This window comes from Ahaetulla prasina, chromosome 1 (genome assembly GCF_028640845.1).
Source record: "Ahaetulla prasina isolate Xishuangbanna chromosome 1, ASM2864084v1, whole genome shotgun sequence".
NCBI classification, from domain to species: Eukaryota; Metazoa; Chordata; class Lepidosauria; order Squamata; family Colubridae; genus Ahaetulla; species Ahaetulla prasina.
The window spans coordinates 350,795,411-350,817,798 of NC_080539.1; the positions used below are offsets into that span (position 1 = coordinate 350,795,411).

Here is a 22,388-nt window from a genome sequence, read left to right on the forward strand (position 1 = left end):
CCCCTTTTGGGCTTGATGGCCGGTGACCGCCAATCGCCGAACATACTGTCGCCCCGCCTATCTAGGTGGACCGAGTTCTTGGCGGCATACAACTACCGCCTAGTATACCGTCCGGGCCGGGAAATTAGCCACGCGGACGCCCTGAGCCGCTGCCCGCTTCCGGTAGCGGTAGTCGATCCGGCTCCCGTTTCCTCGGTGCTACTCATTGATGAGTGGCAGGGGCCGGTATCGGCCTCTGACATCGCCAGAGGCACTTCCTCCGACCCTACCCTATCCCAAGTTATGAACTGGGTACTCAGGGGGTGGCCGTCCTCAGCTGTCCCTCCGGAGTTCCTACCCTTCCAGCGCAGACAGCATGAGCTGTCTGCGCTGAAAGGATGCCTCTTGTGGGGAAATAGAGTAGTGGCACCCGAGGCGGTTAGGGCGCCAATTTTAAATAGCCTTCACGAGGCCCATCCTGGCATCGTACGCATGAAAGCCTTGGCCCGCAGCTATGTGTGGTGGCCCAAGTTGGACCGCGACATAGAGCTGTGGGTTGGACGATGCCAGCGTTGCCAAGCCTCCAGACCAGCGCCGGGAGCCGCCCCTGTCAGGGACTGGGAAGTTCCCAGGTCGCCGTGGGCCCGAATCCACTTGGATTTCGCGGGACCTTACCAGGGCCAATCCTTTTTAGTGATCGTCGATGCCTACTCCCGCTGGGTGGAGTTGGCACGAATGCAGTCCACCACAGCGGAGGCGACCATTAGGGTTTTAGAACGGCTTTTTGCAACCCATGGGCTGCCCGACATCGTAGTGTCGGACAACGGGCCCCAGTTTACGGCAGCACCCTTTCAGACCTTCCTTGCCAAGCATGGCATTCGCCATGCCCCTACGGCGCCTTTCCACCCGGCCGCTAACGGCCGGGCAGAACGGGCAGTAAGGTCGGCAAAAGAGGCGTTGGGCCGTTTTGGGCCCACAGATTGGCACGCTAAAATATGCCAGTACCTCCTGGCTCAGCACGCTTCCCCCTGCCCTGTTACGAACCTGAGCCCTTCCGAACTATTAATGGGGCGCCGGATCAGGACTAACCTGGACCGGCTTCACCCATCGTACTGCCCAGAGAGAGGCCCTAGCGGGGAGAGCGGAACCAGGTCCTTTGCAGCGGGGGATTTGATTTTTGCCCAAAATTACGGGTCAAACCCCAAGTGGTTGGCGGGCCGCATCGTTAGTGTAACCGGACCCTGCTCTTATAGGGTCCGATTGGAAGACGGTCGAGAATGGAGGCGGCACATAAACCAAATCCGCCGGCGGCTCCCCACGCCCCAGGAGGCAGTCCAGCAACGTCAAGACTTATCAGCGACCCCTATTCCAGACCAACAACTACAAGGCCCATCAACGGCCCCCATGGTTCAACAACAACTACAAAGTCCACCAGTGCCCCCCATGGCAAACCAACAACAACCGGGGCAGCACCATGCAGCTAACGGAGACTGTATGCAAGTTCCCGGACCACCCCATCCAGAGCCCGACTTCAGTCTGGCTCCGGCTGTCCTCCAAGCTGTTCCGAAGGGACTCCAACCCTCAAAACCCGGAGCGGTCTCGACGGGGGACTTACCTGAGACAAATGGTTCCAAGCGGTCGACCGGTCCGGAGTCGGCGGCGAGGGCAGCGTCCCAGGCCAGGCCCGGCAGAGCCTCGGCACCTCCTCCTCTGCTGGGAGCCGCCCAGGCCAGACCCGACAGAGCATCGGCACCTCCTCCTCCTGTGCCGGGAGCCGCCCCTGTACTCAGAAGATCTGGGAGGAGTCGACGCCAGCCCGCGCACTTGTCCGACTACGCATGCGCTAACTGGGAAGGAAGGGGTGTAGAGTCCTCGGACTTACGACCCGGCTCGCGCCTTGCCAACAGCAGACGGCTGCTGATTGGCTAAGGCGCGAGCCGGCTAAAGAGCGGGAAATCAGCAGGGCGGCGATTGGAGCCGCCTTCTGACAGCTGCCCCTTTAAAAGCCAGAGCTGTCAGAGCTCTCACCTCAGTTCGATGTTGTTCTGTCCTGGTCATGTTCGTACCAGCCAGCGCCTGTTGCGCTGATTAATAAATAAGCATTGTTCCTTCCGTTGTCGCCTCATTATCTCCGCGCCTTACAGTATCTAGCACTTTTCTTCCCAGTTTTGCTTTTGCTATTAATTAAGAAAACCCCTGATTTCTATTTGAGAAATAAAATGTGTCATTTATTTTTGAGAAGAACCGCAAATGGAGTTAATGTGCAGTTTTGCATTGATAGATTTGTGGAGAGGAAAACGGTTAAACTGGCTTTCCTTTTTTCCTCCCATCTACTCCCTGCCTCTGAGATGATCTTCACTCAAGCTGAAGGCATCCAGCATTGCTTTATCTGATAAAAAAAAAAATCTGATTTATTTCTGAGAAGGCAAATGACAAAACTATCCATCACCCAAATTGTTTAGCCAGTGCAAATGTCTTAAGAGGACTGAAACTCATCTCCCACAAATGCTCCTGCCATTGCTGACTTCCACAAATTGCCTTTTGAAAATAAGAGTACTTTTCTAACTCTTCGTGGTCTCATCACTGTCCTTAAAATATTCTATCAATTAAAAGGAACAGAAAGCAGCTGTTATCTTACCATATCTCTATTTCTCTTCCAGAAGTTGTTTATCTCAGCTCAGCAGTAAGAGCAGATTTGTTTCTGGGAATAGGAGGCTTTGAGTTTAACATCTTGATTGCTTGGTGTTGCATAAAATTTTGAGTTCTTGGTATTCTCCAAGCTGGGTTTCCTTCTGGCAGATGCTTGATTCCCAGACCGCGTAACATCACCTCGTCTGAGAATAAAATATCTGCCAGAAGAAAACCAAGCTCAGAGAACACCACAAACCAAGAAATTCCATCTTAAGCAAAATGTATTCTCCATTTTTGCTTTATAAAAAATGTCTATATTTCCTGGCCAAGTGATTCTTCAGTTCAGTGATTTTTATTAGGAATTAGAGCTTTATTCTATGTTTTTTAAACCTAATTGGACTACTCTGCATCCTCTTCTATATCTTTTGATTCGTTTTTGTTTTTTTAAGAGATGCTTACACTGCTCTTTTTTTTCCCTTCTTGTTAACTAAGTTTGGCTTGGTGACTTCCTGACAAGATTCTTGCAGGATCAAGAGAGACCTGCTGGAAATGAGATAATGTCACAGTGGGGTTGGCATATTTTATTTATTTTCTTTTATCAGAATTGGCACCAAATTGATACCTGAAGCAGGTGCCATCTTTCTCCCTAGCTCCTCAAAATTAAATCTCACAAAATCCAAATTCTTAAAGCAAGCATACAAAACAGCAAAAGGTAACGTTTGAGGACTTCTCAGTGTGATGGATTTTGCTGGTTTTCTATTTGTTATTAGTTAAAAAAGAAGAAGAAAGATTAGATGAATTCTAATGAGTAGCATTTTGTCAGATGGAGCCAGCAAATGTTAGCAAGCCGTGAAACTCTAGGGGACTTCTGCTTTTATGCAATTTGCAATATGAATAATTCAGTCTGCTTTGGCCATAGCTTGCTAGGTCTTTGAATAAGTTGACTGTGATATTTTATCTACCTAAGTTGCTGATCTTGTTTTATGGTGATCATTGCAGTTCCTTAATAATAATAAAAAAAAGAGCAATGGTACAATAACTTTCCTTGCAATCTCCGCTGAAGACCTTGCTAAAGTAGTTATAGACTGAACTATTTCTCTTTTTCTTTGCATCCTGTAGGTTAAAATATTGTGCCATGAGTTACTTGTCCAAGTTTGTGACCTGCTACGGCTGAAGGATGGGCATCTCTTTGGGCTCAGTGTGATACAAAGTAAGTCCAAATGGAACAGTGTTATTTCTGTAATTCTCTACTAAGTCTTTGGATCATTGATCTTGGCTAAACGTGTGCTTCTTCTTTTTTTTGCCCAAAGATTGTTTGGTATTTATTTGCTGCAGAAAAATTTGAATTGATGAAGAATTATAAAGTAATACTTTCAAGTATAATGTAACAATAGATCAGTGTCATAGAGCCGGCTTGGTGTTGTGATTAAGCCACCAGGCTACAAACCCAGAGGTCTAGTCCTAGCATAAGCACAAATGTGACAGGATAATTTTGGGCTAGTCACTCTTTCTGCCCCAAGAAGGGAGCAATAGCAAACCATTTCTGAAATCTTGCCAAGAAAATTGCAGGGATTAGTCCGCCAGGAGTCTGTATTGATTCAAAGTTATTTTTTTTAAAAGAAAAAAACCCCAGTATCGGAGGCTAGATTCATAGTCTCACTAAAATGAATCATAGTTCGTTTGATTTTGGCTTAATCACTGTAAGAATCAAACCATTTGGTTTAAGACCTCAGTACATTACATGAACCAAGACAAGTCTTCATTATTTAATAAATTAAGTAAACTATGCCAGCCAAATATGCAAATTTGGTCAATAACAGTGCTTATAAACTGAAGCAATGAGTTGAAGTTGCAGCTAAAAATTGACCATGCCTTGCAAAAACTATAATTGTCTCTAAAAAATAAAAACAAAAGAAAACTAGAGTCCTTGAAATAAGATCAAGTTCCCATGGGCAGGTAATAGGTTAGATAATACTTTGCTACTTGGACCTTTACCATAGAATTATCGGAATAAAAGTATAGAAACTATTGAGCTATCAGGATTCTCCTTAAAGAATCAAACTTTCTTAAGCAAGCAAAAGAGTGTCATTTGCCTTGCTATATTATTTGCACTAGATGCACAAATATACAATTTTTGCAACATTTTAAAAACGTGGACAAGTTGTGTTAGAAGAACAAATTATTGAATGCCGTTTTTTAAAATGTCAATTTCTTAAAGGAAAGCTTATGAGGAAATCCCCCCCCCCCAGTAGAATTGCTTCAGCTAGTCCACAAAAGCAGCTTTATAAGCTTGGCTTTCCTTAGTCATAAGTGGATCATTGTTACTGTTTTTAAAAGAATGTCAGAAAATGCTTTGCTCAGCCTGCATACAAAATACAATCTTCTTGTCCCTTTCTGTGGCAGATAATGAGCATGTATATATGGAATTATCCCAGAAGCTCTACAAGTACTGCCCAAAAGAATGGAAGAAAGAAGCGAGTAAGGTAGGGGTGCCACTCTGGTTTCATCTTTGTGGTCAGGAGCAGCTGCCTACTTACATCACAAGCTTGCCTTTCGTTGCCATTGCTGTGGCTAGTAGTTTATGCACTCTAGCCTTATTCACCCCATCATATGTTATGTGTGAGGCATTAGCAGAAGAGCCGCCTGACCTCAGTGAAAGTTATCTGATACACGAGTACACTATTGGGGTTACTTCACAGCCATGGTTCTCCCACAGTGAGCATCTGGGAGGGAAACACAGGCTGCTGTTCAGCTTCTAGAGGCAATTTCTGCATGAACTCAAAGTCCAAAATACTGAATATTCCTAGCTACAATGGGACTCTATTTCTTAAATATATATGTGTGTGTGTGTATGCAATTATACTCTTTCATCACAAGCCCATCAACAGCCTCCTATTTAAATTCATTAAAAGTAAGAGTAAAGTAAAAGTAAAAAGTATCCTTGGACAGCTGTGACCTTAGTGGGATCAACCCCTGGAGCATTATAGTTTTATGTTTCCTATTGTTGTCCATATATCTGCAATGTCTTTGGAAGCAATCAGGGAATGGAAAAAAATCACAAAAACTACAAACTCTGCATGCCGGGTGGTGGTGAGGAGGAGGATTTAAATTTTTATGCCACCCAACTTTCAATGATTCAGCAAGGGAATGGCCAGCAACTAGAAAAGGATTTGTACAGGAAAGAGCATCTTTCTCAGTTACCTTCACTAAACTCAGCTCTATCACAGTCTCCTTCAAAATAATTTGAAATAGCTCAGAGGAGCCCAAGCTTTTTGACCAGTGAGCGAAGGTTAAATTTGAGAAAACTGCCCCTTCACAAAAGGAAAACCATAGTGGTGGCACAGAAAGCAACAAAAAAGCAGCCAAGGATGTCACCCTAAGGTTTATTATGTCTAATACATCTTGAATTTTTGAATGATTTAAACCAGTGATGGCGAACCTTTTAGACACGGAAGTGCCCAAACTGCATGCGCATATGCATGCCCAAAAGGAAAGGTGCAGGCAAATGCGTGGACATGCGTGAACACATGCATGCGCGGGCGCATGCGCTGCAGAGACCCGAAGACCAGCTGTCTGGCGGGAGGCAGGGCATCCCAACACAGGCAGCGTGGCAAGAGCTAAGATCTTTTTCTTTCGTGAGCTTCTGTTTCATCGTTTGCAGGGAAACAGAAGCTCACGAAAGAAATGCCACAGAGATCTGACCTGGGTCGACAGCACGTGTGCCAGCAGAGAGGGGTCTGTGTGCCACCTCTGGCACGTGTGCCATAGGTTCACCATCATGGATCTAGACCAGGGATCTCCAACCTTGGCAACTTTAAGCCTGGAGGACTTCAACTCCTAGAATTCCCTAATTTCTGGGAGTTGAAGTCCACCAGGCTTAAAGTTGCCAAGATTGGAGACCCCTGAACTAGACTACTACTTTAAGTAGCAGACTAAATTAAACCAAATACATTAGCCTATGCTAATTTTTTAAGTTGTGCTCTTTGACATTTTTTTAGTAAGTCCTGCCCCTTCTGGACATAGTGAGGATGATAAAGTAGTTATGGCTTGAAGCCTGAAGGACTCCAAGAAAGTGCTCTGGATGCACATTGTGACTCCTGGGCATTGCATTGGGGCCCCATTGGGCCCACTAGTCTTACAATAAAACAGCCAGCAGCTTTAATTTTGCCTCAGAGCCATTTTAAAGACACTTTTATTTCCTTTTTTCAGAGCAAATAAGATGCTAAATAAGTAGAAGCTAAGTAATCTCCAGTTGATAGGCAATTTTCTAAGAAATGAAATATTAACCAAAAGTTCCCTGTTCTCTAATTCCACAGTTTATTTATTTCTCAGTCTGATTTCCCATCTCAGTCATAAAACTGACTCGAGTCCAGTTATCATTAAAATGTAGTAACATCATGCACTCCAAAACAAATGATACAGTGAAGAACATAGCCTATAAATCAGTCAGTTGTGCCAAATGCTTCAGAGATCTCGGCTCTCATTTGTGAAATGAGATCTCAGAAAGGTTTCAGCTTGCCCCAAGATAAATTAAAGGAATATGGGGAATAGCTCATAAAATTAACATTTGGAATCCTGTCAGAGTTGACCTACTCTCCCCCACCACCACCAAGTCACCGTATCCTTTGCTGTATCCAGACAAAAGAGCAAATAGGGAAGCTCAGGCATCACTTGGGGTGGAGAATGATCTAAATTTTGGGTTAAGGTCTCATTCCGCTTGTTAATTGATGGACAAAATGTTGTAAACAGTGTGTTCCTGCACATTTCTGCCAGTCTCCTTGGCAAAGATGATAGCAACTTAGCCAGCTCTGTTTCTTCATCATGGTGTGCCTCCAGCTGGTGCTCCTTATAAAAACAGACAGAATAATTAGAAAAAATAGAATCTCAGGTTTCTGTATAAAGATTACTCATCATCATAGATCAGGGGTGTCAAACTCAAGCCCCGCGGGCTGGATCCAAGTCTGGCTTGTGGGGAGGGCCTGGAAATAGCAAAGGACTGGCCTGCTGTGCCTCTGGCAGCCAAAATGGGGCAGCTGGGGGCGGGGGGGGGTGCAGCTGTATCATGCCCTGTTTTGGCCAGCAAAGTGTTGCAGGAGACATCCGTTCCGTGTCTCTCCCACCCCCCACCCTGCCGTGGCTGGCCCACTGAGAACTACAATGCTGATCCAGCCCTCGAAGAAATCCAGTTTGACACCCCTGTTATAGATGTAGCTGACTGTTGTTTATTAAGAGGAGGTATTCTTTAAAGGCTGGACACAAGCGAGAGGTTGTTGCAAATGGCCATCTCAGCAGCCCCTGCAGGAATAGAAAGTGGACTTGATATACTTTTGGGCTGATCCAGCAGAGGGTCTTTTGCTCCCTTTGCTCAGTCTGGAAACTGACATTTATATTTGCTATTTATTACAGGGTATAGATCAGTTTGGTCCCCCAATGATCATTCACTTTCGAGTGCAGTATTATGTGGAGAATGGTCGCTTGATCAGGTAAGTTTCCGGAAGCCAGACTACCTAGAGTGAGGGGAATGTGTATTCATCAGAGAGTCCTATTCAAAGCCTTGATGCTAGAGGATTGCAAAAAATAAGTATGGGCGCTCAGAATTGTCTACCAGTTAAATAATATTTTAGCTTACTGATCACTTCATTCAACAATCTGCCAGGAAATCTGGAAAGATATAATTGCAATAAATACATGGAGGCCACAGCCTGGGAAAAGTTGCACTGACATATTACCAAATCTTCAGCAATGGGACACTTCGAGACTTTTCAACAAGATAATTTGTCCTGTTTTCCTGTATCAAAAATCTGCAGGCTGTTGTTGAAGATGAGAGCCCTCTCAAGGCTTACCTAAATTTGATAAAGTAATAAAACAGTATGCAGTTTTATTTGAATAAACAACAGTTAACAGTTAATAAAATGAATAAACAACAGCAAGACAAATGTTAAAACAATGAAGCAATAGTAAGAAGAAATTCACATCAGCGGGGGCATTCATAGCAAGAAGTCAACATATAGGGAAGAACTGAAATGGTCTTGGAAGAAAAATGTGCAGCTACCTCCAGAAAAACATAAGCGTAGCCTGGGAAAATAGGAAGGCCTAAGAAAGAAACTTAAGGGGGTTCTGCCTTGACTCTCTTTGGTGTAAGAGGGAGGGAAGGGAAAACGCTGTCGGACTTTCAAGATTCTGTTATCAGTGTTTCTCAACTTTGGACTTCAACGTGCTGAATATGAATTATGGGAATTGAGGTCCATATGTCTTAAATTTTCCAGATCTGAGAAACATCTCACTAAAACAGAGTGATTCCGTTGTTTCTTATGGTGTCCATTTCCTGACCTGGCCTACCCCAAAGGGTGGACACAGAAGTCAAAATGGTAACCTCAGTGGTATGGTGGCAGTGCCTTCTTGGTGTTTTAGTCCCCAGCCCCTTTTCCCACTTTGAGGTGCTGCTCTGCATTAGGTTTAAGGCATTATCAAAAATCTGAGAGAATAATGTTAATCTGTATACAGATTAATGTAAATCAGATTGCCTTAAATCAGGTAAAATATTCTGTTAATCCAAGGATAAGAGTTGGGATGCTCTGCTGTCAGGGTAATGATTTAAGAGCTGACCAGCTGCTATGATGATGTAATGCTGGGAATGAGTCAGCAAGGTTTTTGGGTTGATATCACTTTAAGAGGCCGGTTTAGCTCTGCCTGGTAAGGCCTGTTATTAAGAACACAAAGCCTGCAATTACTGCAGGTTCGAGCCCGGCCCAAGGTTGACTCAGCCTTCCATCCTTTATAAGGTAGGTAAAATGAGGACCCAGATTGTTGGGGGGGCAATAAGTTGACTTTATAAATATATACAAATAGAATGAGACTATTGCCCTATACATTGTAAGCCGCCCTGAGTCTTCGGAGAAGGGCGGGGTATAAATGTAAACAAAAAAAAAAAAAAAAAGAGCGTGTAATAAGAAGAGGCCCTGTTGGGGTGTATTTCTCTCTCCATGTGTGCTTCCAAGCTGTAATTGTGGATTTCTGTTTGTTTGAGGTCTGACTAAAGTACATGTATGTATATATTCTTCGTAGATAAAACCACTATTTAAATACAAACCTCTATTTACTGTATTCGCTCCTTGGTTGTCTCACATAGTCACACTGTGTGCATTCTGACATCTGACATCAAGCATCTAAAAGCTGCCAAATGAGCCCAGCATGCAGAGTCTTCTGATACAGTGTGCTCCTTATCTCTGGTTTTCTTGTTGATTTGCTCCATGTCCTGAACATTTGTTCTTTTTTTTATTTTTTTTCATCTTCTCGTCCTTGTCCAGTGACCGAACTGCACGCTACTATTATTACTGGCATCTGAGGAAACAAGTCCTGCGTTCTCAGTGCATGCTACGTGAAGAGGCCTATTTCCTCCTAGCAGCCTTTGCATTGCAGGCTGACCTAGGCAATTTCAAAAGGAACAAACATTTCGGGAAATACTTTGAACCTGAAGCCTACTTTCCTGCGTGGGTAAGGGCGCCTTCCAAAACCACCTTGTTGTCTTCGAGGGAATGTTCTTTGTTTACTTTGAAAGCCTGTGGGGTGGAAGAGGTTGGCCATTTCCGGAAACATTTCAGGCAGCAGATGCTGTTTTGGGTCAGAGTTGGCCAGTGTTCCCATCAGCTGGATAAAATGGAGAAAATCACAGTAGGCCTTTTCAGCTTTGCCAGAGCCAGGTTGGTTTTTGCACAAATTTAGCTCCCTGCTTAGTTTTTATAATGGTAAAGGGAAGGAGGAAATATGGCAGTTTGGTCAACTTCGCTATTGGTGTGCTTAGCCATTTGAGGCAATTGTGAGACTCATAGCAACTGTGCAAAGGACAAAAATACCAAAGGAACTTGTTTCAGTTGATCAATTTTAATAAGAGGATGTATGGCTGGACAAGAGAAACTATAGATAAGGATAGAATAGAATAGAATAGAATTTTTTATTGGCCAAGTGTGATTGGACACACAAGGAATTTGTCTTGGTGCATATGCTCTCAGTGTACATAAAAGAAAAGATACGTTCATCAAGGTACAACATTTACAACACAATTGATGATCAATATATCAATATAAATCATAAGGATTACCAGCAACAAGTTATAGTCATACAATCATAAGTGGAAAGAGATTGGTGATGGGAACTATGAAACGATTAATAGTAGTGCAGATTCAGTAAATAGTCTGACAGTGTTGAGGGAATTATTTGTTTAGCAGAGTGATGGCCTTCGGGGAAAAACTGTTCTTGTGTCTAGTTGTTCTGGTGTGCAGTACTCTATAGCGTCGTTTTGAGGGTAGGAGTTGAAACAGTTTATGTCCAGGATGCGAGGGATCTGCAAATATTTTCACGGCCCTCTTCTTGATTCGTGCAGTATACAGTTCCTCAATGGAAGGCAGGTTGGTAGCAATTATTTTTTCTGCAGTTCTAATTATCCTCTGAAGTCTGTGTTTTTCTTGTTGGGTTGCAGAACCGAACCAGACAGTTATAGAGGTGCAAATGACAGACTCATTTGTGGTGTATGGCATAAAATTTAGGGCCTCCTGGTCCTTTCTAGTAACTGGTGGTATGTTGCAAAGATTTCTAGATCAAGCTAATTTTCAGGCATGGCATTGTTGAGGCCTGTTGGATCTCTGTGAATTGAGATATGCTATAAAGAAAACGAGGACTTCCTTAAAACACTTCTCATTCAACAACCATTCAAAGTGATGACAATGCTAAGTGAGGGGGACTTATTTCAGACCTTGATAGTTGTAATCCTCGCAGCAACCCTGCAAACACATCATTATGATTTGGACGCTTGGCAACCAGCTCGCAATTACAGTGGTCACAGCATCGCTATTTGCAGTCTTCATTGCCAGCTTTGGACAAGCGAAGTAGGTGGGGAAGCCATGAGGTGGTCACAAATGGTGATCACGTGAGACACTGAAACCTTGCGGAAGTCACCTAACAGGGTTGACACTGTTGCAGCTCCGGTTGTGTGACATGCTTTACAACTGCGTTGCTTAGCCTTGGAGTTGTGAATCCCAGTTACCATTGTTAAACAAGGACTGTCTGTATATGAAAAACATGTGCTCTGCCACAACATCTGTAGGGGCAACAGCCACAGTCTCTGGAATATTCTGTTTCCCCTCTGGACCACATGGAACCTCCTATGGACTGCAATTCCAGGTAGCGCCTAGCGGTTTCTGAAAGTAACTCCTCTGAATCAAAAATAGTGTGAGAAATGGTGCCTACGGAGGGCAGGCGGTGGGTGCTTTGATGGACTACAGTGAAGCAGCAGTAAGGAAAAGAATGAGACAAGAACCACCATAGTCCAGAGCTGGATAGGAGACAGAATAGCTACCCCCTAGAATCTCCCAGAGTATATCCATTAATAAGGGTTTAATCTAGCAAGTTTCTTTGTATTGTCTGTAAGAAGATGGAACTCTGTGTTGTTCTATGTCGTTTTGGGCTTAGCCTGACAAGGACTTTGAAGGTGCCAGGTATTCCAAACAAAATATCCTCTTTTAATTTTATCTTCACAAAAAAAAAACAACTTTGGAATGCTGTTATCTGGGACGCTTCAAATTGCTTCCAAAATAATGAAAACCTCCATAGGGAGGTATTGATGATGCTATATGTTGGAGAGAGGATGTGGAAGTTGTGATATGTAAGAGAGGGGTAGATCCCCTTCCACCTTTAGGCAGTGGGACCCCATGTGCTACTCTTGCTTCAGAGGCAAGATGTTTTTATTTATACATATGATTCCTTGTTCTAGATCATAACTTATCTCATCTGCATCTTGTTCTCGGAGAAGCAGATAGTTTATAGAGATTTTGGCTATCTTTTTTAAGTTGGTTAACCATAACCATATCGGAGAAATCGTTCATAGTTTCCGGAAGGAGAGGTAACTTGTCGTTACCCATGTTTCTGGAATAATGTAAGCGCTAGAAGTGGGTGGTCAGTGAAGAGGAGCAAATGAGGGCCCTTGAAATGAGAGTACATGCTTGGAGTTAAAGAATAGTGATGGAGTAACAGGAGTTTGTGAGCATGTGAAAAAGATCTTCCCTGACGGTGCCTTGTGGTACTATGTGATTGTTTGTGGCAGCCAGTGCTTCAGCTGGAATTTTTGGTAGTGGCGGGTGCAGCAGCTGTGGGCATCCCCAGAATAGATTCTAGTTATAAAGAGAGGGTGATGTCATGGGGAATGCATAACAGAGACATTCATGCCTGTTTGGTGCAGTACAACAACATGGATGGAGGAGGTGTAGAGAAGGAGTTAGTTAACTATTTTGTTGCCTTCAAGTTGTCTAGCCTAAAGGGGAAGGAGCCAACTTTCCAAATGTGGCCCATCTTCATATCATCGTCCTTGTAGTTACCTTCATGTAGGCAAATCTATCTGGATAATCGTCACAGGTATTCCTTTGTAGAGACATTTTTTAATTTGTATCCTACCTTTTATTCCATGACTCACAACAAAATACATACATACATAATACCCACCCAATCCCATTTTATTTTCACAGCAATCCCATGAAGTAAGTTGGGCTGAAAGATCATAACTAATCCAATTTTTGTGGTTGGAGTAAATTTAAACCTTTATCTTCTCAATCCTAGTTCAGTATTCTAGCCACTGTATTATACTGACTCTGCTAAGTTGTCTCCGTCAGGCAACTCTCAAACTCAAAATACAGGACTAGTGTGTTAAATGCTTGGTGAATGATTTGACTGTTGCATAAGACCCAGAGCTATGCAAAGATCCCTTTCACCAAATTCTTTGATAGGGAGATGCAAAAGGAAACTCAGGATGTTCTGTGGGAAAATGTAGAACGTTATCAAACAAAACAATATTGCCACAAAAATAGCAACCGAGCCCCTTGTTCCTTCCATAAAGTGAAAATACTATTAATCAATGTTAAAATGAATTTGTAGTTGCATCCCAAATTTTTGATCCTTTTTTTAGTTAGCAGAAAGGAGTAGTAATTTCACTGCAGCACAATTTTGGGAGGGAAACTCTAAAATAAAACTTTTAGAAACTATATAAAGAGAAGAAAGTTAAAACTTTTCTGTTATTCCAAGATGTATGTTCTGGAATAATATGTTAGATTCCTGGAAAGTTGATAACAATAAGAATAGTTTAACAATTACTTAGAGAGGTGATGTATTCAAGAGTCAATTGGCCAATTTATCTTGGAATCTTTCTAGAGGAATTGCATTAAAATGATAATCCATTGGGAGCAAATGAACAATTAGATGCCAAATACAGTAGGTTCTATATTTGGGGTCTCTGTGAAAAAAAACATGGCAAATGCTGGAAGGATGTTTCCTGGCTTTTGCAGATGCAACCTTATGCTCTGCAGATATATTGGGACTACAGGGTCAGAATTCATAGCCAGCAGTAATTTGCCTGTACTGACAGGTATTCCTGGAATTATGGCCCTAATGCTGGCTGGGGAATTCTGGGAGTTGAAGTCCACTCATCTTAAAGGTGCAAAAGACTTCTTCTTGTTGTGCCATTTCCGTCATCAGACGTTGGTGATCATGTTGCCAGTCCTGTTTTTGTCAACAGCCGCATGAAAAAATGCTGCTGAGTTTTGTCCAAACCAGTCCCTTAGGTTTTGAAGCCATGATGTTCTTCTTCTGCCTGGACCTCGTTTGCCTTCAGTCTTTCCTGGAGGATTAAGTGAAGGATGCCGTATTTTTCTGGGTGTCGCATCGCATGTCCAAAATATTCTTACTTTCACTTTTTAATGGCTTTAATGATTTCCCTTTGCTTTCCCCAGGCGGCTTATCACCTCATTTGTGATTTTGTTAACCCAGCTTATACGTAACAGCTGTCTGTAAATCCACATTTCAAATGCTTCTAGTGGTTTTCTGTCAGAGACCAACTTTATTTATTTATTTATTTATTTAATTTGTCATAACAATATACACAAGCATAACAAGCATAACACAAAAGATTATATAATATATAAACATATATATGAGGAGAAACAAGGTAGTATAAGCATATATATATATAGGTCTTTGGTTATTCGGGTTTTCTCCCGCGTAAAATTGGAAGTGTCTTGGCGACGTTTCGACGAAGTCTCGTTCGTCATCTTCAGGCTTCAGCTTCGTGCTTCTGGGAGCAATGTGTGATTGCAGCTGTTTCTTCCTTTTTAACTGCTAGTGGGGGTTTGAACTGATTGGGTGGGAGCTTGGCTGTGCTCTGATTGGCTGGGGGTTTTTTTGTGCTCTGATTGGATGGGGTTTTTGTGCTCTGATTGGCTGGGGGTGTGTCCTGTTTGGGTGGGGGCTTGGTTGTGTTCAAATTAGTCTGGGTGGCAGGGGGATTTGAGCTGGTGAGCTGCACTGCTGCTGTTTGGCTTCGTGGTCGTGGTCGTGCTACATCTTCATAGTGGGTGTCAGTCTGCTGCATGTATGGATTGGAGGGGTTTGAAATGGCTAATGTTGCAGCTGCGGTCTGGCTTCTGGTCCTTGGTCATGCTTCCTGATCAGTGGGTCTGCTTTCTGGGTGGATGTATGGTGGTGACATCCTGTGTGGACCTCGTGAGTGTGGGTCTGGTGTCATTCCTCATGTTAAGGACTCGTTTGTCAATAAGGGCGGGTTTCCAAATGGCTGGTAGACGGGAGGTATCATCTACCAGCCATTTGGAAACCCGCCTCATTGACAAACGAGTCCCAACACGAGGAATGACACCAGACCCACACTCATGAGGTCCACACAGGATGTCACCACCACACATCCACCCAGAAAGCAGACCCAAACCCACACTGATCAGGAAGCACCAAGGACCAGAAGCCAGACCGCAGCTGCAACATTAGCCATTTCAAACCCTCCAATCCATACATGCAGCAGACTGACACCCACTATGAAGATGTAGCACACCACGAACACGAAGCCAAACAGCAGCAGTGCAGCTCACCAGCTCAAATCTGCAACTCAGACTAATCTGAGCACAACCAAGCCCCCACCCAAACAGGACACACCCCCATCCAATCAGAGCACAAAAAAACCCCCATCCAATCAGAGCACAGCCAAGCTCCCACCCAATCAGTTCAAACCCCCACTAGCAGTTAAAAAGGAAGAAACAGCTGCAATCACACATTGCTCCCAGAAGCACGAAGCTGAAGCCTGAAGATGACGAATGAGACTTCGTCGAAATGTTGCCAAGACACTTCCAATTTTACGCGGGAGAAAACCCGAATAACCAAAGACCTACATGCAAACACCCGCAAAAACCTCAGAAAGCACACACACACACACACATATATATAGGGAAAGAAACAATAGGACAAGAACGGTAGGCACATTTGTGCTCTTATGCACGCCCCTTAGAGTTCCTTAGACTTTCTACTCCGTAGAGCAGGATAGAAAAGATATAACATCTGACAAGCCTGATTTTCAGTCTTAGGCTTATGTCGTGACTGCAGAAGATCTTTTTCATTTTGAAAAAGAGAAAGACAGAGTGTAGGACAACATGGCACATTAGTGTAAGGCAGCTTCATGCATCAAATGCTTGTGGTGAAACCTTCCTTCAAATATTGTGCAGTGGAAACGTGGTTTGATAGCTTTTCCAGTAGGTGAACTGACCTCTTTTCAACTTCTGCCAACTCCCAAGATAACTGTTGATGTAAACTTGTTAGGTAAGAAGATAATAATCTCTCAACAGTGTTGACTCACTGTTTCCATTTTAAGCCACCTTCCCAGGAGTATTTTAATATCTCCTCTCTGCTTTGTTTTTGAGAGCCATGGATGTCAGTTAGTACAGACGGTCATAGAGGATAGATCTACTGGTACATCGGGGCTAAAGGCTGCATGCTATTAAATATTACTTGCAGGGAAATGGTTGTAGATGTTGTGCATATTCTCATCTCCAGCTTTCAAACTCACAGAGGTTGGCCACTTTAAGAAAGAGAATGCTGAATTAAGGCAAGCCTTAGCCTGATTCAACAGGGTGGTTTTTATATTCTTCACCCCTTGGTTATTCTGAAATAGAACTATCTTTTAATGCTTAAAATGTCCCAGGAAATGCATAAGCACCATTTTCATTGCGTCCAAGACATCTGGAGCAGAAAAGGCTACAATCAGTGTGTGAAGAGGGCTGTCTCCTGACTGTGTTAATGATCGTTGTGGGTTTTTTTGGCTGCTGTATATTTTAATCTTTGCACACATTTCTTTTACCTTTTTAATGCTCTCTGTCACCCAGAGCCATATAAATTGACTAAATAAATAGTTGAAGTGCCGGAGAATATGAACCCATACCCTAATAATTAATGTGTATTTTTCTTCTTGACAGGTGGTGGCCAAGAGAGGGAAGGATTACATCCTGAAGCACATCCCCATCATGCACAAAGACCAATGTGCTCTGACTGCTTCTGAAGCCCACCTCAAGTACATCAAGGAGGCTGTTCGCTTGGATGACGTAGCTGTCCATTATTATAGATTGTACAAGGTATGGAGTGAGGCTTCAGCAAGCAAATCCTGGGATAAAGTGACCACAGCTTGGCAGTTTCTAATTTTTTAATGGGATGATACCTCCCAGTTGTAATTTTTAACAATTTTCCTATCATACACATTACAAAAACAAAATAAAAAATTATTTGGAAGGGTTTGGCATACCAAATTGGGAACTATACTATCACGTGGTGACATTAACCTGGGTTAAAGAATGGATTTTATTGAGAAATACGAGAATATTAACTCTGGAAGGACATGATTTGCAACTAGGGTGGCACACTTTTCTTTGGTATGGAAAAAATAGGATACATGAGTATTTTCAGAGACATTACATAAGGAATGGTTTGTTAACAACATGGGAAAGAGTGAAAGAAAGACATTACATGAAGATACCAATATGGCTTTCAACAATAGAAGCTTTGACACATCCAAATATGATTAACATGAAAAATATTGTGAGATATAAGGATATTTTAACAGAGAAGGGAGAACTAAAACAGAAACAAGAACTAGAAAAACAAGGGTTTGAGACAGATTGGTATACACAACTGCAGATACAATCAAAATATGATAAAGATTTGAAACAATATGGTTTTAATTTGGAAAAATCAGAATTGGACGAGATTGACTGGGACAGATGAAAAAATGATTAAGAAATTGTATAATTACTTATTGCAAATTAGATTAGAAAAGGAAGAAGTAAAAGAGACAATGATAACATGGGCAAAAAACTTTGGTTATACGATAGAACTAGAGAGATGGCAACAACTATGGAAAAGGAATTATAAATTAACAATGGCAACTGCATATAAAGAAAATTTATATAGAATGTTTTATAGATGGCATATGTCACCAGAAAGATTAGCAAAAATGTTTAAGGATAAATCAGCTAAATGTTGGAAATGTTTTCAATTGCCAGGATCATATTATCATATGTGGTGGACATGTATGGAAGCAAAAAATTATTGGGTTAGAATACAGGCATGGTTAGAGGAAATGTTGCACCAACATATAGAATTAAAACCAGAGACATTTTTATAGGGTATATTACCGGAGAAATATAGCAAAGAAGATACATATTTGATTATTTACATAATAACAGCAGCAAGAATTGTATTTGCATAAAAGTGAAAGACAGAAAAAAATCCCATTAGGAGAGGTAATAAAGAACATTTTAGAATGCGCAGAAATGAATAGGTTAACATTAAGAATAAAAGACAAAGAGGAATTGATGTATTTCGAGACATGGGGACGATTTTATGTATGGTTATAAAAGAAATATGAATAAAAGATTACAAAGAAATAAATTAGATAAGGTATGAGTAAACGAGAGAGAAGACAAAAAAGAAAAAGAAATCCAGAAGACACCTGTGTAAATAGAAAAGGGGAAGGAGGCGGGGAGAAAGAAAATGTTATTATATAAATGTACATTTATGATGGTAAGTGTGAATTTAGTAAAATGAATTGTAAAGTAATTGAAAAGAAAGTAAAAATTGGGATTGCTCAAATACTACTTTGGAAAATACTAAACTGAAAATGAATACAACAATAGAGAGAGAGTGGAGAGGGACAGAGGGGAGGAGAGAGAGGGAAAGAAGAAAGGGAAAAGGAGAGGGGAAATGAGTAGGAGAGAAGGTTAGAAGGGAGGAAGAAGGGAAGTGTGGGGAAAGGAAGGAGAAGAAGAAGAAAGAGGAAAGTAGAAGAATAGATGGAAGAAGGGAGGGAAAGGAAAGAGAGGAGAGGGAGAAGAAGGATTGTTGTAAAACAAGGGAGATGAAATGGTAGAAGAGCAACCCCGAATATACTTTAATTGTTTAGGATGAAGATTGCATTAGTATGAAAGCTAAAAGAAAATATGTATATTAGATAAGAAACTGTACAGTTAAGATAGGTTTATGAGAAAAAATAAAAAACTTTTTCAAAAAAAATTCTTTGAAGGTAGGCTTAGAGCAGGGGTGTCAAAGTCGCTTTCGTTGAGGGCCACATCAGGGTTTGTATTTGACCTCAGGGGGCCGGGGTGGGCATGGCCAGCTTGACGTCACTCCTGTCAGGGGCGCCTGTGGTGGCCCGAGTGCTCTGTCAGCATGCAGCCCTCCTGAGCTCCATTTTCACTGGCAGAGGGTTGCAGGAGGCTGTGGCAGTCGAAAGCAGAGCTCAGGAGCCCATTTTCGCTGGCAGAAGCACCGTAGGCCGGTCTTCGCTGTTTCCAGTGCAGCCCTGCGGGCCAGATCTAAGTACCCTACAGGCCAGCCCCAGCCCCCGGGCCTTGAGTTTGATACCCCTGGCTTAGAGGCACATTTTAAATTGCAAGTCAAGAAGGTACAGGTTTTTTTAAAAAATATCCCCTTTTTCAAAAACTGGTGATAAAGATGTGCGGTGCATTCTAAATCTGTGAACATTGTGCTGCCTGGCAGTTGAGATTCAGGAGGATGTTACCTGGACTGGCACTAACTTTGTTGGATGTAATCATGATCCTTTAGTAATTGCTTTGCAAGCAAATGTTTGAAATGTTTTTTCCAAATGACAATGGGAGTGTGGATTATTCAGTGAGTTGAGTAATGCGCACAGCTCAGAGGAAAGATGGCTTAACAATAGGAATACACCAGAATTAATTCCCCATCTTGCATTTAAGAAGATATGCTATCCAGATCCTGATCGAGAGAGTGATATATGTTGGTTTGCTGAATATTTTTCAAATAATTGAAATGCATTGCCCAATAGCAGCATACATTCCATTGGGATGAAATTCTCTGTAGGGCCTGACTGTTGCAAATTCAAGGGCGCCACTATCTTTAAATATTAGATGATGCAAATCTTTAGCTGTGTACATCCCAAATATTAGAGCCAGGACTGGAGACAGATTCTTTATAATAGCAATAGCACTTAGAGCTGCTTTACAGCCCTCTCTAAGTGGTTTCCAGTGTCAGTATGTTGCCCCCAACAATCTGGGTCTTTATTTTACCGACTTTGGAAGCAGTCAAACTTGAGCTAGTGAGACTCATACTGCTGAACAGCTGGTAGCCAGCAATCAAAAGTAGCCTGCAGTACTGCATTCTAACTATAGCCTGCAATACTGCACTCTAACCACTGCATCACCACTGCAGTGGCTATAATGACATAGTGTATGTTGGGGATGGATATTTTTTCTTAGACATTGAAAAAATATTGATATTTTATAGATATTGAATTACACAATGCAGTCTTTTAAGAATCCAAAATCACTCCATTTAGAGTGATACATTCATTGCTCAATTGGCATTCACTGAATTATTATTGCCCCAAGAAGCTGTTTAGTTGTTTGCACAACAAAGTTGACCCTACTTGAAGGTGGTGTCAGATTTTTATAGGCCTCCTGCTATTCGATTCTTTTACAAGCTCTTAGAGGCTGCATTCAGTGTTACCAGTTGACCATCTTAGACACTGTATTTGGGTATGTTCAAATGCAGCCGTAATTGTTAAATGGAGCTTCCATTTGCAAAGAAAAGATGTATATTCCCAAATGCTAGTTGTTTGTAGGGAGCAAGCAGGAGATGCTGGCCTATAGTATCATCTAGCTCAGGGGTCTCCAACCTTGGTCCCTTTAAGACTTGTGGACTTCAACTCCCAGAGTTCCTCAGCCAGCTTTGCTTGGTCTTAAAGGGACCAAGGTTGGAGACCCCCCTGAGCTAGCTGTTTTGTGGAAAGCAAGCTCCAGATGTCCCTCCAAAGCAAAATAAAAATAAGAAAACCTTCCAAGCCAAAAATGCTGATCTCGTTTGATCTCACAAGCTCTGAAATAATTTTGGAGGTGCCAAAGGGATGATGCTGAAAAAGAATGAAGGTAGTCCACGAGTTGTGGGTTATACTCCTGGGTGCTCATCCTGATCTTCCTGAGGATTACAAGGTTGCGGTCCAACCAATTCTTGCAGTGCTTTAAAAAAACCCAAATTTTTCTTTCATTTGGGTCAAAAGATTTCTCAATCGCTTAGTGACTACGTGTACAGCTCAAGTTGTCATTGATATGTCAGCCAAATGCATTAGGTGGGGAAATAATGTCGGTGTATTTTCTCCCTTATAGGACAAGAAAGAAATTGATCCTTCCCTTTCCCTTGGGCTTACCACAAAGGGAATCCAGATATTCCAGGTACATGTTTCCATAACTGACTTATTGGTACAGACCATTCAATTACCTATCCAGATGTGATTGAGGCCATTTCTTTTTCAGGATTCTGGCAGATGTGCACAAGCTGTGGTCCCAAGCTCTTATGTAATTCCTCAAGGCCTTCCATGTGGACCTAGTAACCTCCAAATTTGCTTTTTTTTAAAAACCCTGAAAGGTGAAAAGTATTAAATGCCCAACCCAAAGACAATGATACTAGGTTTAATTTTACAGTGAAATGAAATAATTTGGGGGGGTTTCCTGTCTCCCCCCCCCATCCCATACATTCCGTACACATTCAAAGCTGAAGCATGGCCCTTCATCTGGAAAATGTTGCATCCTTCTGCTGTTGAGCTGATTTTTATTTTTATTATTTTTTTGCAACAGGATAGGGGAGCAGGGACGTGGTGGCTCAGTGGCTAAGATGCTGAGCTTGTCGATCGAAAGGTCAGCAGTTCAGCGGCTCAAATCCCTAGTGCCGCGTAACGGGGTGAGCTCCCGTTACTTGTCCCAGCTTCGGCCAACCTAGCAGTTTGAAAGCAAGTAAAAATGCAAGTAGAAAAATAGGGACCACCTTTGGTGTTCAGTCATGCCCACCACATGACCATAGAGACGTCTTCAGGCAGTGCTGGTTCTTCAGCTTTTTTTTTTTTTGTTTACATTTATACCCCGCCCTTCTCCGAAGACTCAGGGCGGCTTACAGTGTATAAGGCAATAGTCTCATTCTATTTGTATATTTTTTTACAAAGTCAACTTATTGCCCCCCCCAACAATCTGGGTCCTCATTTTACCTACCTTATAAAGGATGGAAGGCTGAGTCAACCTTGGGCCGGGCTCGAACCTGCAGTAATTGCAGGCTTTGTGTTCTTAATAACAGGCTTTACCAGCCTGCGCTATTCACCGGCCTTTGAAACGGAGATGAGCACCACCCCCTAGAGTCAGGAACACTAGCACATATGTGCAAGGGGAACCTTTACCTTTACCTTAACTTTAGGGGAGCAGGAAGATGTTTCTCAGCCTAGTTTTTGCAAAGCAAGCACTTGAAAAGCGTTCCAGATTGCTACATCCTGCTCAGTACAAAGACCTATTTTTTTTTGTTTTGTTAAAAAAACTGTTTTCTGAACCCAATTCTGCAGAGCTCATTATCTAAGTGAATAAAACATTTTGAGTAAATAAATAAATAAAGTA

General features: G+C 42.4%; 1 protein-coding gene across 4 annotated transcripts in view; it reads left to right on the plus strand.

Moving 5' to 3' along the window:
• The window catches only part of FRMD6 (FERM domain containing 6), a 174,104-nt gene that overhangs the window by 138,435 nt on the left and 13,281 nt on the right, over positions 1-22,388 (plus strand). For all 4 annotated transcript variants that reach the window (XM_058163060.1, XM_058163057.1, XM_058163058.1 and 1 more), the window contains 6 exons: positions 3,730-3,820; positions 5,014-5,093; positions 8,017-8,093; positions 9,918-10,104; positions 16,902-17,057; positions 21,120-21,185. In XM_058163060.1, the coding sequence (XP_058019043.1) occupies positions 3,730-3,820; positions 5,014-5,093; positions 8,017-8,093; positions 9,918-10,104; positions 16,902-17,057; positions 21,120-21,185 (657 nt within the window). The remainder of the gene's footprint in view (positions 1-3,729; positions 3,821-5,013; positions 5,094-8,016; positions 8,094-9,917; positions 10,105-16,901; positions 17,058-21,119; positions 21,186-22,388) is intronic.